General features: G+C 42.3%; 1 protein-coding gene and 1 pseudogene across 3 annotated transcripts in view; one reads left to right on the top strand and one right to left on the bottom strand.

The window, feature by feature from the left end:
- The window catches only part of ABLIM1 (actin binding LIM protein 1), a 327,992-nt gene that overhangs the window by 234,767 nt on the left and 79,319 nt on the right, over nucleotides 1-13,906 (bottom strand). The window contains exon 1 of one of the 3 annotated variants that reach the window (XM_043475370.1): nucleotides 2,740-3,447. The exons of 1 other annotated variant lie outside the window; for it this stretch is intronic. In XM_043475370.1, the coding sequence (XP_043331305.1) occupies nucleotides 2,740-2,773 (34 nt within the window). In that variant the 5' untranslated portion in view covers nucleotides 2,774-3,447. Of the gene's footprint in view, nucleotides 1-2,739; nucleotides 3,448-13,906 lie in introns of those variants that run through there. One more of the 3 variants, XM_043475360.1, reaches the window with a different exon arrangement.
- Nucleotides 5,864-7,066, top strand: LOC122445901 (annotated as a pseudogene).

Genomic DNA, 13,906 nt, shown 5'->3' with positions numbered 1-13,906 from the left:
ATGTTTATTAGATATCCTTTCAAAACACCCTTCTACTTTCTAAAAATGTCACTAAAAATATTGTTAATATTCCCTATGGAGAGTACTTTTAAAACAAAGCAGAGTAGTGAAACTCCTTGTTAGGAACATAATGTGTGCCTCTTTTTAAGCCTCAGAATAATTTGCCAACTTCCAATTTAATTATGACTGAGATTCAAGTCAACTGTTGAGGGTTCTGGGGATACACTCTCTGTAGAGTCCAGCCAGTAGCAAGTGGAAGGATTCCAAATGCATTAAAAATATACCATGGAAAGGAGGGGAGCAGGAAAAATGGAAAAAAGAAAAAATGAAATTCTTTTAAAAGAAAAATTTCTTTTTCTTTCTGGTGACCACTAAAAATATAATCTGACATGACTTATTCTGCTATAAACTTAGTCTGTTTATAATCTCTCTGTCATGAAAGATTTTCCAAAACCTTCCCTATCTTTCCTGGAAATCAAAATTAAAACCTACCCTTTTTACAGTGCAAGGAAAACAGAGGGTTCAAATTTATTCAAATAGAGAAATACAGACATCTTGAGACAGTCTAGTTTTATCTCTAAGACCCGTTTCAGTTAAGAAAAGCCATCGAATCATAGTTTCCAACTCTAAATATTGGTACTCTGTTAATACTAATTAATATGTACAGTATTATCATTAACATTCAGATTCTATCTTCAAAGAAAGCCCAGAGAGTGCCAAAGAATCCAAAGGCCTTTTGTAAACATCAGGTGATGTTACACTTTAGAATGAACTGGGGAAGAAAAAGCTGTGACTAATTTGTTGGCTTACTGCCCACCCAGGGCCATTGTCAGCTTTCAGTTTAATTATTCTGATGTTTGTCAACTTTTGCCTTCCCAGTAAATGTTGAAGGCAGATCATTAAATAACATGATGCCACATTTCCAGATTTTTTCAGTCAGCATTGTCTTTCTAAATAATGTTCATTTACAGGAGGAAATTTTATGGCACAGAAAGCCCTCATGAATTATTCATCAGTTACAGAGTATGCCAACATTCAATTCCTTTGTACCTCTCAGTGAGTGTGCACATGTGAAGTGGGGCATGCCTTGGCTGCCTAGTCCTACAGGAAGGCAAACTTGAGCTCACCGGAGGTCCTGGTAAACAGAGGAGAGCTGAGTCTTCAAAAGTAAAGGTGGGAGGTACAAAGCGTTTCTGCCTTACATGGGATTGATTACCTGATAGTCTACTCTCCAGAAACCAAAAGAAGTTACGATCACTTATTCCAAGGTCTAGCATCAAAAGAATCAGCATGAATTGATAGGGTCTGCTGGTTTCAATACAGCAGCCAGAAAGATCGCCTTGGGATGCCTTGAGGCTGTGGCATTGGCTGTGGGTCCCTGGGGATGCTAAGCAGGGGAGCTGGGTCCCTCCTGAAGCCATTCTCCCCAGGGTACCAACTGTCTCATAAAGCACAACTGTAGGGGAAGCATCCTAGGGACAGCATCCCTATGAAAATGGAGTATTTCCTGTCACATCAGTAAATGAGGACATCACAGTCATCAGTGAGTACAGCCCTCCAATGTAAGCTGGTGAGCCCTAAGGGCACTCAGCAAGGAGAATACCTGCCGTCTAGCAGCCATCAGACTGCAGCCACTCCCTACAGTGAGCCCCAAGGAAGCTCAGGATGTGAAAAACACAGGCTACTGGCCCCAGATAGCTGAGGAGCATATGAAAGGAATGATTTCAGTGAGCCCAGACTCTTGTGCCTTTCCATACAAATAAAGGTGCTAAATTCCTTAAGCTGGGATATCTAGTTTTCTTTAATTAACAATAATTTTTCATGTTCAGACTACCTGTCTTTTGCTGCAAAACTTCTATATAACTTGGTTCCTCCCCTTGCCTCCTCTCGCAGGGTTACTTGAGATGCTGCTTCCTAGTATTGAAGTCTTAAAAATTTCCACTGAATAAAACATAACTCTCAGCTTTTAGGTTGTGAATATTTTTTAAGCCCACACCTAGCTCAAACAAAGTGTCCAGTGTGCCCAATCTATGCAGACAAAAACAACATAACATAAGGAGATGGAAGAATTCACCTCAAAGCTATGTTAATACAGACGTACTGGCATGGAGATGGGGGATATGAGGGAAAGAGTACATAAGCAGAAATGCAGATTCTCACTCACAGTCACTGAGGACTCCCAATGTCCTCCAACAGACCAACCTACCCAAATTTAATATAATGGAGCCGGACTCCTGCTACATAATAGTCATGTCCATTTTTTAAAATCCCATTCTAATGATATTTATAAATGTTTAAAGTGTAGTAAAGAATAATATTTATAAATATGCTTAAATAGTGGTAAAGAACCCACCTGCAACAGTAAGGAATCTGCCTGCCAATGCAGGAGACATAAAAGACTCAGGTTCGATCCCTGGGTCAGGAAGATCAAGGAAATGGCAACCCACTCCAGTAATCTTACCTGGAGAATCTCATGGACAGAGGAGCCTGGAGGGCTATAGTCCACAGGGTTGCCAAGAGTCGGACACGACTGAAACAACTTAGTCCAGCACATAAGTATGTTAGTATATAACATATGCATATTATACAAGCATGTGTTTGTATTAACCTCAAGGGTTAATATAATAAGTGCACGACTATTTTAACCAATGGATAAGTCCCTGCAGCTCTCCTCATCTTTAAATGCACAGCCCACCCCAGATAGCACACATGCCAAATTTACAAAAAAGACAGCCAAACCTCGGTGGTCTTCGAGGATGTGATGAGGGTCCATGAGCTCAATGGGTTCCCAGGTCACGTGTACAAAGCTCTAAGGCTTCAGGTTTTCTTCCCAAGGTGGCTGACAAACGGAAGCGCTGCATCCACTCCTCACAGGAGAGGCCTGGGCCCTGGTTCTCCTTCCACGAGTCTGTGGGCTGAGCTGGACTCCAGGGAGGGTGTGCCACCCCGAGGGTGTGTCACAGCAGCTCAGGAAGAATGAGGAGTTTCCTGGAGTCTAGCTCCTTCCTCCAGCACAGCGTCCTCATCTCCTGACCCTCCCCACTCTGTCTCCTGCTAATACTAAAGACCACTCCAAACAGCACATCAGTTCACTGACATCACAGCTGCAGAACACCATCCTTGTTGCAAAGACATTATTAAAACATGCCCGGAACGTTCCACGGGTTTTCTGCCACTCTGCACTATTCAGAATCCAGACTTATATCACTGTGATTGCACAATAACTCAAACACAGGAGACAAAGAAAGAAAAGGATCGATTTTCCCAAGCCTTCTGCCTCCTCTTTTCACTTAATGAATTATCATCTCACCAGATGGGCTTTTAGTACTTTTTTTTTTTTTTTGTACGAGGATTTAACAAAAATACTCCAACTTGGGGAGGCTCCTTTTACTATCAGCCTGGCTGTTCATCATGGCTTTGGATGTTGTTCCCAGACAAAATGCTGGTCTGAGGCCAGTCATGGACTTTGAGTCCTTTTGTATTAGGTAAAGGCTGTCTGAAAACAATGGCCCCATCCGGTGAGGTTCAGGAAAGAGGCATTTTTTTCCTTTAGTAGTCAGTAATGCCCTGATGCACGGCTGGATTACCCGCCACCCAGAGTCCAATTTTTCTCCCAGTTATTTTTGAACACCAAGGCTTTTGCAAATTAGAAATGTTATAAAGACAGTTTAAATGGGAAAAGATACTTAGGACAAATATCCCCAGCATCAGATGCATTTATAGGCTGAGACGTAGAAGGAAACTAGCATAATTATTTTCAGTGTGAGAGCAGATCATTTAATTCCTGCAAGAGACATAAACTCCAGCACCCATTCTGAAATAGTAATTTAACATAAGGCACATAATCTATCCATTGAAAGGAATGACTACATGATCACATTGTTTAAATATAAAGCTTGATTAATTGAACATTCTCAGCTTACTTTTTTCTCCGTCTAGGTGGGTTTTTTTGATTTGTTTTGAAATGGCTTTGGGTCATACTCTGGGGTCACCCCACCCTCCCTTCCTTGAGTCCAGGCCACTGCCTGGAACTCTGCGCCCCTGATAACATCCTCCTGACTTGGCCAAAGCACCAGGCGCCAGGCAAAAGATCACAACTGGACCACTCGTTGATAAAATGCTTGGCATTTGCAGAGCTGTCATATGTTAGCTGCTGCCAAAAGGCCAGTTGCATTTATTGAAATCTTCTGATTACGCCTAATGCCCAGCATGCTCAAGACTGACTTCAGAGTTTAGCCCTAATGCTTTTTGTGTTAGTGTCTCAGGATTGTTACCATAAGGATAGAACAGAAGTCTTTTATAGTTGCATCTTTTTTCTTAGTTTTCATTTCAATTCTAATGAAAGCTAGCTTTTCCTATTTCTGTGAAATCTCATATTATAATCCCTAACTGATTTTAAATGAAAGGGAGGAGAAGAAGCCACGCATAGTGCTGTAGCACTTTTCTGAAGCTAAAACAGGATTCTAGCTACTTGCCTGGTTCCCTGCCTTTTATACGGCAGGACAGCCCCAAGAGGAGTTGGGACATGATTCAACGTGGAAACTTTGACTTTTTGAAGAGTTAGCCAATAAAGTAGTTCCTTCCTGGTCGTGGGCCTCCAAATTTGACTTCTGTTAGCTGAATCAGAGATACTCTGACAGTTTATCAGAATGCAGACACCTATTGCTTATAAACTGTTTATACAACTGTCTTCCAATTAAAAGGCAATGGTACACCTACAAAGTCATTCTAAAATCAGAGACACTGCTGTGTGTTCTTTACCTTAATAACTCAGTCACCTGAGGAAGCTGCAGCAGAAATCTTTCCCAAATGATGCTCTTCAGAAGTCTTCCCAGGAAACCAAAATTAATCAATAAAAAAACTAACTTAAATTACATATTCACCTATATTTGAGAAATGCTTCATTAAGCATTGTTCAACAGGGAGCTTCTCAGAGACGTTGATAAGCATGTGTGCCTTGTAACGCTTTGAGGGAAAAATAAGGTAAGATGCATTTTCTAAATGTATTTGATGAGAGAATGCCCAACCCCAACACTAAGATTAACTGACCACAAAACTGAGTTTGGAAACTGCACTAAGGAAGCAGAGGGCTAGCAAGGAATGTAGAGATCAGAGAGCAATCTTAGAGCCAGAGGAATTCAGGAACTTGCCAAGGCCACACAGAATGTACAAGGAGAATTCTGACCAGCAACATTCAGTCCTGTTATCTGGATGGCTACCATAGGCCTCAGTGTCTGGTTCTGTTTGCAAATCAAGTCTGGTCCCCAGTGATGCTAAGCTTGGAACATAGATACTGCGTGTTCCTAGGCAAACAACACATCTTAAGGCAAATTATGTTAAAACACCGGGCCTAGGAGATGCCGCCTACCATAATACAATTTCACGACAGAGCTGAGAGTAAAAAATAGCAGATATCAATAACAAAACACCCACAGGGCCCTGGCCTCATCTTTTAAACTAAGCATGAGAGACAGAAACTTGAAGCAAATTTAATTCCCTAAGAAGAATGATTCTATTGGGAAAGATGGAAACTAAATTTCTCAAAAGGTCATATTCAATAAGGAAGAAGACCCCTCTAGACCCTAATAAGAAAAGCACATCAAAGAAAAAAGTTAAGACTGATTTGTCATTTCTCTTGAACTTGGGTTCCAATGTTATTTGGTTATAAGCCCAGATAATTGCCCCAACCCAAGCTCAGCTACGTGACTCCATGGGAAAGAACAATGTCAAGAACTAAAAGAGGCCCCCTGGTCCCCAGGCAGGCCCTCGGGTGGCAGTAAGGTGGCACGGAGGCCGCGAAGAGAGGGCGATGAGGCCACCACGCGAAGGTGAGTGGTCCAGGACCGACTGGGCGACCACCGCCATGAGCGGCTCCTCGAGCGCCCCAAACCTGGGCAGCAGGATCAGCCTCATCTCCAAGGCGCAGATCTGCTATTGAGGGCATCCTCTACACCATCAACACGGACAATACCACCGTGGCGCTCGCCAAAGTGAGGTCCTTTGGTACTGAAGACCGTCCCACAGAAAGGCCTGCCCCCCCAGAGAGGAGATGGATGAGTACATCATCTTCCAGGGAAGTGATCTCAAAGATATTACTGTGTGTGAACCTCCAAAAGCTCAGCACACACTCCCTCAGGATCCTGCTGTCCTTCAATCTTCCCTGGGCTCAGGTTGGGCTCCCCCTTCCAGCCACAGGTGCCTTACAGCCCTAGGGATGCCACCCTACTGCCAACTGGTGGCCAGCTCCCTGCTTAACCAGCAGGATGCCGGCCTCCTTGGGTTTAGGAGCCAGCTTTCCGTCTGTCTCAGTCAGCAAGAGCCCCATGGTGGGGCAGGCCGTCCAGCCTGGATCTCTTGATAACTTGAACTCCAAGAAGCTGTTACCTGGCGAGGGCTCCATAGGCATGCAGCTCAATGGGCGCCCGGCCCCACCTGGCCGCAAGGCCACCACCGATGGAGCTCAGAGGCAGCTGGGCAAACTCAAGGGCAGGTGAACAACAGAGAACAGAAGACCTCAGAGGAAGCGCTCAGCGAACAGATGAAAAAGTCGTCCAACTAATATCAAGGAAAATACAATCAAGTTTGAAGGCGACTTTGATTTTGAGAGGGCAAACGTCCAGTTCAGCCGAGACGAGCTGGACAAGGAATTTAAGAGGAAACTGAATTTTAAAGACGACAAAGCTGAGAAAGGGGAAGAGAAGGACCTGGATGTGGTGACCTAGAGTGACGGAGCGCCTGCTGAGGAGGACCTCTTGGGGCCCCACTGCTACTATGACAAGTCCAAGTCCTTTGACAACATCTCCCCTGAACTCAAGACCAGTTCCAGCCAGACGACGTGGGCTGAGGAGAGGAAGCTCAACACGGAGACCTTCGGGGTGTCAGGGACGTTCCTCCGAGGCTGTAGTTTCTAGGGTGGATTTCGAGGGGGCAGGGGCAGCGGTGCAACCCACCGTAACCCGACTCCCCACAGAGCCGGGACCGGCAGGGTGTAAGGAGATGGCCGAAGTTTCTTGCTGAAGCAGTACAGGAGCCAGGCCGTGTCTATGAGGCTGATGGAGAACTCTGCACTTACTGGGGGAGACACGGTCACTTCATTTACTGAGTTTGGAAAGATCCACACTACCACTTACATTTTGAACTTGGACATGGTCTGAGGTGTCCCAGCCTGTTTTTCCTTTTTAGTTACGTACAGCCTGATTCTAAGGTTTGGTGTTCTGTAGAAAGATTCTAGAGTGGAAGTGTGATCCTCCTTTGTGACCTTTCTTGGACAGCTTTGACTTTGAAGGTGGAAACAAATTTCATTTGGCAAATGAGAAAAAAAAAAAAAAAGAACTAAAAGAACTTGCAGCTCACCACCACTTAAACAGAAAGCAATCTGATGGTGGCTTCATCTGGATATGTATGGTCTTTACGACATACAACGATCTCTGTGCTACTCGAGCCAGTTTCTGCCGATGATTTCCAAGTGGATCCCCTGTCATTATTTTTGTGACTGGAAATGAAATTTTATAGACTTTACGAAGATAATAATGACGTCTATAACATATGGATATGATATATCACAGCTTCATAACCTGCAAATAGAACAGCCTTATTATCATTCACGGCTCACACTTACAGGGACTCACTCTTTGCAGGTATTGAACAAAGAATCTCTCATTGATTTCTAATAACCCTCTGGGGGCAGGTACCATTACCATCTCTATCAGAGAGATGAGGCAGCTGCAACAGAGAGAAGTAAAAGATACTGTCCAAGGTCATTCCACTAATAAGTGATGCAACTGGGACCTGGACACAAGCAGTCTGAGTCACAGACCATGGCCAGGATTCTAAAACTCCCTCAAGAATATTAAACAGCTAAGGCAAATCATTAAATCAGAGAAGGTGTCAAGGCCATCTCCATGCCTGAGATAATAGTGGGGGTAATCCAAAACATGAATCTAGCAGTATAAAAAGTAAGACTATATTGAAGTCTGCTACTGCTTTTTGCAAAAAGCCTAAATACGGAAGACTATATGGGAGAAAGGGGAGGCTCGTACTACTGATTTCAGAAGAATCATTTTTCTGAGTCACATGATGTTTTCATGAGATTCTCCACCATTCAACTCCTTCACAAAGAGACCTAGTCAATGGCTAGTACCTGTCTCTGCAAAGGCTGCAGTGAAGGGACCACCATCATGGCAAACTGCTCCCCCAATCTCATGCCCACTGTGTAGAGCAGTGTTCCATCCGCAGACTGGAGTTGCCATCTGACACTTACTTTAGACCCCACTTCTTTTTAACTTTTTATTTTGTATTAGTTTACAGCCAATTAACAATGTTGTAACAGTTACAGGCGAACAGTGCAGGGATTCAGCCATACTTATACACGAATCCATTCTCCCCCAACCTTCTCTCCTCTCATCTAGGCTGCCACATAGCATTGAGCAGAGTTTCATGTGCTATAAGTAAATCCTTGTTACAGGTTATCCATTTTTACATGTCCATCCCAAATTCCTTAACTATCCCTTTCTCCCATTCTTCCGTCCAGCAACCACAAGTTCATTTTTTAAGTCTGTGATAGACCCAACTCCTTTCTTGTTCTGGCCCTATTGTAACTCACCAGTAATCCTAGGCCAATCACCAAACTAACTTCTAAATCTGTTCAATGGGCGAATAATACCTGCTCTATCTACATCAGAAGAGTTAAGAGATAACAGGGCCACCTAAAATTTCTATCAACTCTTTTTCTTTTCTTTTTCTTTCTTCTCTTCTTTTTATTTTTCCCTTCCTTCCTGCCTTCATTTTTTCCTTTCTTTTCCTTTCCTCTTTTTTTGGCCACTACTTGCCAAAAAGGACTTTAAATGAAATTTCAATAAACTGGACTCCCCACATCAAGCAATAAGCTGGACAGAAACAGGGTAGCTGGTACATGGAAACCCATCACCTGAACTTAAGCTTATCCTCATCACTGCTGGATGCTGACCCTTAATATTTGCCACCAGCACCCCAAAACTGGGCGAATATTTTTCAAGCAGTTATTTTGTACCAGGGACTAAGATAAGCATTCTTAAGTGCTGTGTTTCCTCATAACAGCCTTAGTAGGTAACTGCTTGGAAGAAGGGTATTATCAACCTTTCTTTAACATATGCAAAGACTAAGCTTAGAGAGAAAGCATTTTTTTCTCAAAGTTGCAGCTTGTGGTCAGGGGAACAGGGACTTGAACTCAGGTCCACCTGTTCATTACTGTGTTAGAGTGAGGTGTGATCAAGAGGCTAAACCACAATATCCTTAAGCCTTCTCCACATCACTCTGTGTGCAATTAAGCAGTATCAATGCTGTTATTTGTGTGAACCTTTTCAAATAAAGAGGAACTAATTCAGAGCAGAATGTGTTTAGTGGTTGTCATCAGACAGCTTCTACATCACCTTTTCCACATCCAAGAAGTGGACAGCCATGGATTTGCTATTTCCCTCCTCTCCTGCTTTTGTCTGTTTCATCTGCCCTCACTCTCAGTCTTACCCAGCCTACGGGACTAGCCTATAGGGGATTAAAAAATATTCCTTACTCTCTGCCAAAATAATAGGCATTTCTCTTTCCTGTCTCATTTGATACAAATAAACTGCAGGAAATGGGGTCTTCCAGTCTTTCTGGGCCTTTGAAAAAGTTGCAATGATACAGTCGAAAATGAAAAAAAAAAAAATTACTGCAGAATGAGGAGATTCTACTTTTGTCTCATTATAGGAGCACCAAACATTAAGTTAAATCATGAGTGACCATAGTCTGGATTTTTATAATTTTCACATTAATTATCATTTGTCTCACAAGTGACATATGATCATAGTGATGGCAAAACATTCCACTTGTAGCTTCACCCCTAGAGAAAGAAGGCTATTTATTGACTGTGCTATACATAGCAGGCTACATTTTATATGGGATTTTTTGTTATTAGAGGGTAGGAAAATTGATAAATACCTAGAATACTTGCCCTGGAGATGTTACCACATCATTCCGTATCACCTGCATCTTTCAGAGTGTACCACTAGCAACCAGTTTGAAAGCTGTATTCTCTTTGGAAGCTTTATTCAAAGTTAGTGAGAAGAGACTATGCCACATCTTGATGAGAATGAGAATACTACTTCAAACCACTCTCTCTGATTCAAATCTCCAGTATAATTTGGGAAACTGTAAATTCAACTTAACATTCTGTACTACCCTGTCTAGTTAACAATTCACCGACAGTAAAACATTCATATCTAATCTTTAAGGAAAGTGATCATTTATTTATGGTCTCATGGAAGCCAATAATTCCAAGACTTTTCTACTGACATTTTTTTAAGATTTTTTTTGATGGAGACTATTTTTAAAGTCTTCATTGAATTTTTTACTGTTTTATGCTTCTGTTTTATGTTTTAGTGTTTTGGCCAAGAGTCATGTGGGATCATAGCTCCCTGACCAGGGATTGAATCCACACTCGCCGTATCGAAAGGCAAAGTCTTAACCACTGGGCCACCAGAGAAGTCCTGCCATTGACATTTGAAAATCTTAATGGTTTGTTTCTGCCCACTTTCAATTTTCATCTCTTCTAAAATCATTTGTTTACTTCGGCAAAGGGAGTTGGACTAGTTTGTAACTACATACATCACACCTCTATAAACCTAGTCAAAAATCAAAAACCAAAAGAAAATAAAAATCTTTCTACTCTGTTCCAAATGAAAGAGGATAAATCTAGTTTAAGGTATGTTTAATGACAGAGCAAAAACAAAACAAAACAAAACAACATGCATTTAAATATTTCAAAATAAATCAACAGTGAGGATGCCTACTTAAACCTTTTTAGGTTTCTTAATAACCACTTCTGCTTTGAGAATGAAATGGCTGGTGACATCACCGATGCAATGGACATGAACTTGGGCAAACTTCAGGAGATGGTAAGGGACAGAGAGGCCTGGCGTGCTATAGTCCATGGGGTCGCAAAGAGCTGGACACAACTAGGAGATTGCACAAGAACATAATGATCAACCATTGGGGTCAAAGATAAAATTGCCTTTAGCAGTCAAATGCTTCTCCCCAATGGTAGCTTTCTGATACTCCAAGCCCTGTCCCCCTGAGAACACAGGCACAGACTGTACAGAAGCTAGAGGGAGCCTTCAGATCATCGTTAGTCCAATTATGTTCAAGTTCATACACAGAATAATGAGGCTTCTTGGGGACTGGTGAGGGATTAGAAAAAACAGGGCTGACTCTGGCTCTGCCCCAACTTCCACCAGAGAAATTTCAGCTCATCTAATTTATTTCCTGGGCTTCCAGATGAACTTTTGTTTGAAAAAGGATTTCATAGCTAAAAACATATGCTTTGAAAAAGTCTCATTCTGTCCATTTCTTTCACATTAGGAAGGAGGTAAATAAAGACCATGAAAATCTATGACTGATCCCAGGTTGCAGAATAAGTGACTGGCCTAGCCAGGGTTACGGCCAACCATGGGCTCTGAGTCATGTTCTCCAGAGTAAGCACTGTCCCCAGGTTGCAGAGGACACAGCTCCTAACAGACACGTCCCTGTCCTCATTCAGGAACGTGCCCGGGTCTGTCCGTTACCACTCTTCCGGGAACTGCCCGCAGTTCTGGGGACAGGCTCACAGATGAAGTAGTGATCTTACTCCTGTTCTCAACATTTTTTAAATGCTGAGAGGCCAGGGACAGGAAAGCAGCCATAACACTGCTAATTTAAGATGAAAAATAAAACCTTTCTGAAGTTGAGTGCAAATCCATAGAAAACAATGTTTGCTTGATAAAATTTGAATTTACCCTCAAATTAGGATGGAAGCAGGATCCATCCGGCTTGCTGTGATCTTCATTCTTAAAATCTTGTTATTTAGCCAGACACAGCTGAGCTCCCTGCGTGGGGTCCAGCTCCAGGGCCGCCCTAGTACTCATCAGGATAACAGCCTCAGCCTGGGAGTGCATCCTGGATAAATATCACCGTCACCGGCTCTGGGAAGGTGGGCTCCACTTTTTGTAAAATGTGATGAAACCATACGATGAGCAACAAAAACTGATAAATTAGACTGAACTATTCCAGCTATCCCTAGAGCCTCTGATTTACAAAGGCATCCTTCAAATAACATTACATTACATCTTTCATCACTCAGTTGTGTCTGACTCTTTCTGACCCCATGGACTATGGCCCACCAAGGGGCTTCTCAGTCCATGGAATTCTCCAGGCAAGAAGACTGGAGTGGGTTGCCATTCCCTTCTCCAGAATTTAAATAGACTCCTAAAATAATCCTAGTTGCCATGCACTAGGTAAGTATTGAAACAAATTATCTTACCTATATGTACCCCAGCTTTCTCACCTATAAAATGGAGATAATTAAAGCACCTGCCCTATGAGGTGTCGTAAGAATTTCAGTAAACAGTTCCTGGTGTATATAGTAACCTCTACATAAACATTAGTCATTGTCATTGTTGTTACTCTTATTTTGTTTTTTAAAAAAAATTAAGTGTTAGCAAGGCCAGGGATGGGAAAGAGGAGCCCTGCCAATTTAAGATTAAAAATGAAATTGTTCCGAAGTTGAATGTAAAGCAATAGAAAATAATAATTGTTTGATAGAAGAATTGAAATTGGAATTGACAGATTGGGGTGATAGTTCCACTGCTTTTCTGCTCAAACCTGACCTGGAGCGCAGCTTCACCATCACCTGGGAACTGGTTAGAAATGCAGAATCTATCTCAGCATCGAACTCTGCTCCCACTTACTGGATTAGAATCTGCCTTCTAACAAGATGTCTAGGGAATTTATGAGCATGTTAAAGTTAGAGAAAGGCTACTTTATGGCACATACTAAGGTTTCAGCACTTGCATGTTAAAGGAATAGGACCCCATTCTGTAGTTATATCTCCACGTGAATAGCAAAAGTGTTAATTGCTCAGTTACGCCCAACTCTTTTGCGACCCCACTGACTGCAGCCCACCAGGCTCCTCTGTCCATGGAATTCTCCAGGCAAGAATACCAGAGTGGGTAGCCATTCCCTTTCCAGGAGATCTTCCCAACCCAGGGATCGAACCCAGGTCTCCCACATTGCAGGCAGGTTCTTTATGAATGAGCCACCTGGGAAGCCCATTCCTTCTCTTAAATCCTATACCTCCCATGTTAGACGGTTTCAACCAACCTAAGTCTTAAGGTAGATGCTCCTTTCATGAGACAGAATAATAATATGTCAGGAGGGCATCAGAGCAGTGAAATCACCTCTTGTTAGTAATGTCATCATCAACAGCTAACACTTATTGAGCTCTTAAAATATGCAAGGATTAATGCAAGGTGGTTTCTATATGTTCTCAGTGAACACTCACAATACTCTTTCAAATATTACTGTGTCCATTTTATAGATGAGGAAACTGAGGTTCAAAGAGGCTACATCACTTTCTTTTGTCCAAGTTGAATGGGGGGAAAAGGTCTTTCTGGAATTTACTCTCTTTCTCAAAATTGATGCCTAGAACATCATAATCAAGTGGAGTGGGAAGCTGTAATTATCTCTCTTTTTAGGTAAAGAAAACTGAGACACAGAGAGGGTGAATGCATGATGTAAAGTCCACAACCTGAAACTTAGGTCAGAACGAGGTCCATGAGGACACTAGTTTTTCAGATTAAAAGTTCTGCTGCCAGAAATGCCAACAACAATATAATGGCATTGAAGAGACAGGGGAAATAAATAAAATTTAAAGAAAGGTTTCCATACATGAAGCTCTGTATAGTCGAACCAAGGAACTTCCAATTTTAATATCTGAAGTCAAGGTCTTACTGGGGTGTCAGCCTCTTTGGCAAACCAGCACGTCCAGATTTTTATTGCTGTGGCTTGCGTCAACTAAGCCCTTATCAGCACATCTCAGCTAACATCCTACACAGTGTTATTCTTGCACACCTGTGAA

The sequence above is a fragment of the Cervus canadensis genome, chromosome 8 (genome assembly GCF_019320065.1).
Source record: "Cervus canadensis isolate Bull #8, Minnesota chromosome 8, ASM1932006v1, whole genome shotgun sequence".
Classification (NCBI taxonomy): Eukaryota; Metazoa; Chordata; class Mammalia; order Artiodactyla; family Cervidae; genus Cervus; species Cervus canadensis.
The sequence above is the reverse complement of the archived record's forward strand: the minus strand, read 5'-3'. Positions and strand labels throughout refer to the sequence as shown.